Raw genomic sequence first — 3,597 nt, forward strand, 5'->3', positions numbered from 1 at the left:
GTCCACTGGGACAGAGTGGAACGCCATGATCGATAGATGACGTCTGCGCATGGCGCCAGTGATGAACAGGGCCCGACCTCGAGGCCGCGGGTTATGTCTCGTCCGGTAGGGACCCATACCGCCGCCAACTACTCTAGGCCCAAGCGTATGGGCCTGGGTCAAAACTCTGATATCAGGGAAGAGGCTGGCATGCCTCGATGTACCCCGTGGCCATGACAGGCCATACCTGGGGATTCACATCAAGAACAGTGTTAGACGTGCCGGTGCTGTTCCGCCTAACCCTCGTACGGACGCTGACAGGCGTATCCGTTCACCACGACGTCCGTCGGGACGAAGTGGAACGCCATGACCGGTAGATGATGCCTGTGCATGGCGCTAGTGGCGAACAGGGACACGACATGGAGCCGTCCCTGTTGACATCTACAGGATCAGCTGGACCCGCATGAAGGAGAAGAAGGACCCGGCCACCCTGGAGGCCTTCTTCTCTCTCTCATTCTTCTCATTTTCCTCTCTGTAACCCGCGCTTTCCCTTGACCTATAAACGGGAAAGCAGGGCGCCCCACGCTAAGGGGGGGGGGGCGAGGGAGAAAGATCGGAACACAAGAGCACGGCACGAGCACACAACTGAGCGGCAATCGAGCTCTCAGCATCCATTCACTCATTCCTCCAAAGACTTAGGATCCTCTCCCTCTCTCGCTTGTTTGTAGCCCCTACTGCAAACCAAGTGCCAGTAACACGAGCAGCAACGAACTAGACGCAGGGACGTTTCGCTCGAACCAGTATAAACCCTTGTGTCCTCCGAGCACACCATCCGAGCTAGACGCGCAAATACAAATTTACTCGTCGGTGGTCCGAAAACACCGACAATTGGCGTGCCAAGAAGGGGCCTTTTGCGCATCTTGACGTCCACATCAGGCCTCGGATGGCTAGCCACGACGTCCAAGCACCCGTACCAGGCGCTACCCAAAAAAAGTGGTTAGTCTATTATCCCTGATTAGCTCATAATTAGTCCATGTTTAATCTATTTTTAGAAGGTGGGCTAATTTTTAGCCCTAGGATCCGAGCACCCCTACCGGGCGCTACCCAAAAAAGTTTTACATCTAAAGTTAGTTGAGGTAAATTTAGGTCGCAATCCAAGAAGTTTATCCCGGTTGTTGTAAGGCGATGAGGTTCAGTAACCCTGCATTTGGCGCTTTGTAAACCGGAAAAATGTACGATGAAAACTACATAGTGACACCATATAAACTATTTTTTAAAATAATTTTGTAACTAAAAAAATTAGAAGTTGTTATATCAATTGTTATTTATATATGTACCCACACAAAAAATGGAGATACATAATAAGTTTTGAAAATTCGAATGAACGTGTGCATGTGTACTGGGATGGACTCGCCGCTGTCTTTTCTGGAACCAAACACGGTAAAAAATGGGCTCGCCCCAATCCCGTCCCTGATCATCCAAACACATGTTAACTGATGCCATGTATACCTCTTGTTTCTCTATTTGCTTGCCTTTTCTCCTAAATTAGTTTGTGTGTTTGTTTTTTTTTTAAAAAAATATGTGATGGGAAACTTTGGGTAAAAGTTTTCTCTATGTTGAGCCTTCTTTTGTCTTAATTTTTTGTTATTGGTGGTTTTCGAAAAAGGCAGAAACCTATTCATACTTTAGGAATATTCTGAAGTTTAGGTAAAAAGTAATTTCTTCCAAACTTTCACCAGAAGGAGATAAAAAAGGGGCAATCCTCGAGTTGGAACTCATCTGCTCTCAGCCTCTCATGCGCGGGAGATCGGAGGCGCAGGTTTTCGGCGCTCCCGAAATCTGCTCGTATCTGATTGGCGGAGCGACCCCTCCCACGGATCGTGCCCGACGAGTCCATCGCAGCCGTCCGCGCTCCCTCAGATCCGACCGCCCGTTCCCTCGCACGCGGATCGACGGGCCCACTAGCCTCCGCGTTTAACTACCCGGCACCGCCTGCCATCGCTGATCATCTCGCACTCTCGCATTCCTCCGACCTCCCAAGACCTCCTCTGACCCGAGAAGCTACTCTCCGCGCAGCCGCGGCCATGGATTCCACCGGCGCTGGAGCGGGAGGGAAGGTGAAGAAGGGAGCGGGCGGGCGCAAGGCTGGCGGGCCGAGGAAGAAGTCGGTGACGAGGTCCGTGAAGGCCGGCCTCCAGTTCCCCGTCGGCCGCATCGGGCGCTACCTGAAGAAGGGCCGCTACGCGCAGCGCGTCGGCACCGGCGCCCCCGTCTACCTCGCCGCCGTCCTTGAGTACCTCGCCGCTGAGGTAAACGACAACGATCTGCGCCTGCAATTAGACCATTGTACTGAATCTAATATTGCAACGGCGTAGTAATTCTGAGGTGCTGATTCGCTTTGTTTCCTTTTTGTGGTCAGGTTCTGGAGCTCGCCGGGAATGCTGCCAGGGACAACAAGAAAACGCGCATCATCCCCCGCCACGTGCTGCTTGCGATCCGCAACGACGAGGAGCTCGGGAAGCTGCTGGCCGGCGTGACCATCGCGCACGGCGGCGTGCTGCCCAACATCAACCCGGTTCTGCTGCCTAAGAAGACGGCAGAGAAGGCGTCCAGCGGCGGGAGCAAGGAGCCCAAGTCGCCCAAGAAGGCCGCCAAGTCCCCCAAGAAGGCATAGACTGTCCAGCCAGATCCGATGTTTAGCACTACCTTGTTACCGGTGATGCGTGGGTTGTAGATGGGATGAATGTGTGCCTGTCATGCTGCAAGTTGTTCTCTGTGATTTATAATGGAAGAAGAAATGCCTTGTTTCTTAGAAGTTGCAATGTCTTATGCCTGATTTCATATCTGCGTTGTTGTGGTTTATGATTTTCAACCTGGTCGGCATGGTTTTTTGAGATCCTCTTTGATTAGAATTTGCTGTGGAAGAATGGTGGATTGTTCTTTACTTTAATATTGGATTATAATTTTTTCTCGATGTTCTGATATTCTTTGAGTTTGATGGTGTAATTGATCTTTATGGTTTGGAAACTCCGATAATATGTTCGCCGTTGCTTCCTTTGGATGCGACTTTTGGAGCTCGTGGTACTTGCCTTTTACCACTATGTATGGCAAATATTATGTAGTATTTACTGAGCCTAGTTGATTGCAGATCACAGAAAGTAGGCTTGCCAAACTCGCTCGGGGACTGAGGGATTAAAAAATAGTGATGAGAGGTAGTCATGTTGCACTTTGCTGTTCAATTTTTCGAAGGTGCTTCTGGCTGCCAATTCCATTGTCAGAAAGTCCGCACATCTGGTTTCTCTGAGCTTATCGCAGCACAAATTTTCGTTGAGGTATACAGATTCTCGCACAAGTCTGAGGGAGTATAATCCTTAGAATATCTTTCCCAATCATGTTACTATATGCGGTCTATTCGCTGTTTAGTTTCTAGGCTGATAAGTCTAGCTGGCGCTGGTTTGTTGTGAGAGAAAAACACTAAACGAATAGGCTGATGATCTCTATAATTGTGCTTAACAGTCATCTTACTATATTATCTGTAGAATACCTTTACCAATCTTCTCTCAGCCATTAACTATTTCCTCTATTCTAAATTATAAGATGTTTTGGTTTTTCTAGATA

General features: G+C 49.3%; 1 protein-coding gene across 1 annotated transcript; it reads left to right on the forward strand.

Annotated features, from left to right (window-relative positions):
- Positions 1-1,973: 1,973 nt before the first annotated feature.
- On the forward strand, positions 1,974-2,794 carry LOC136535915 (histone H2A-like). Its single transcript, XM_066528359.1, has 2 exons — positions 1,974-2,288; positions 2,399-2,794. Exons 1-2 carry the CDS (start codon positions 2,064-2,066, stop codon positions 2,651-2,653), a joined length of 480 nt encoding a protein of 159 aa, XP_066384456.1. The 5' UTR covers positions 1,974-2,063; the 3' UTR covers positions 2,654-2,794.
- The last annotated feature ends 803 nt before the right edge of the window (positions 2,795-3,597 follow it).

This window comes from Miscanthus floridulus, chromosome 2, assembly GCF_019320115.1.
Source record: "Miscanthus floridulus cultivar M001 chromosome 2, ASM1932011v1, whole genome shotgun sequence".
Lineage (NCBI taxonomy): Eukaryota > Viridiplantae > Streptophyta > Magnoliopsida > Poales > Poaceae > Miscanthus > Miscanthus floridulus.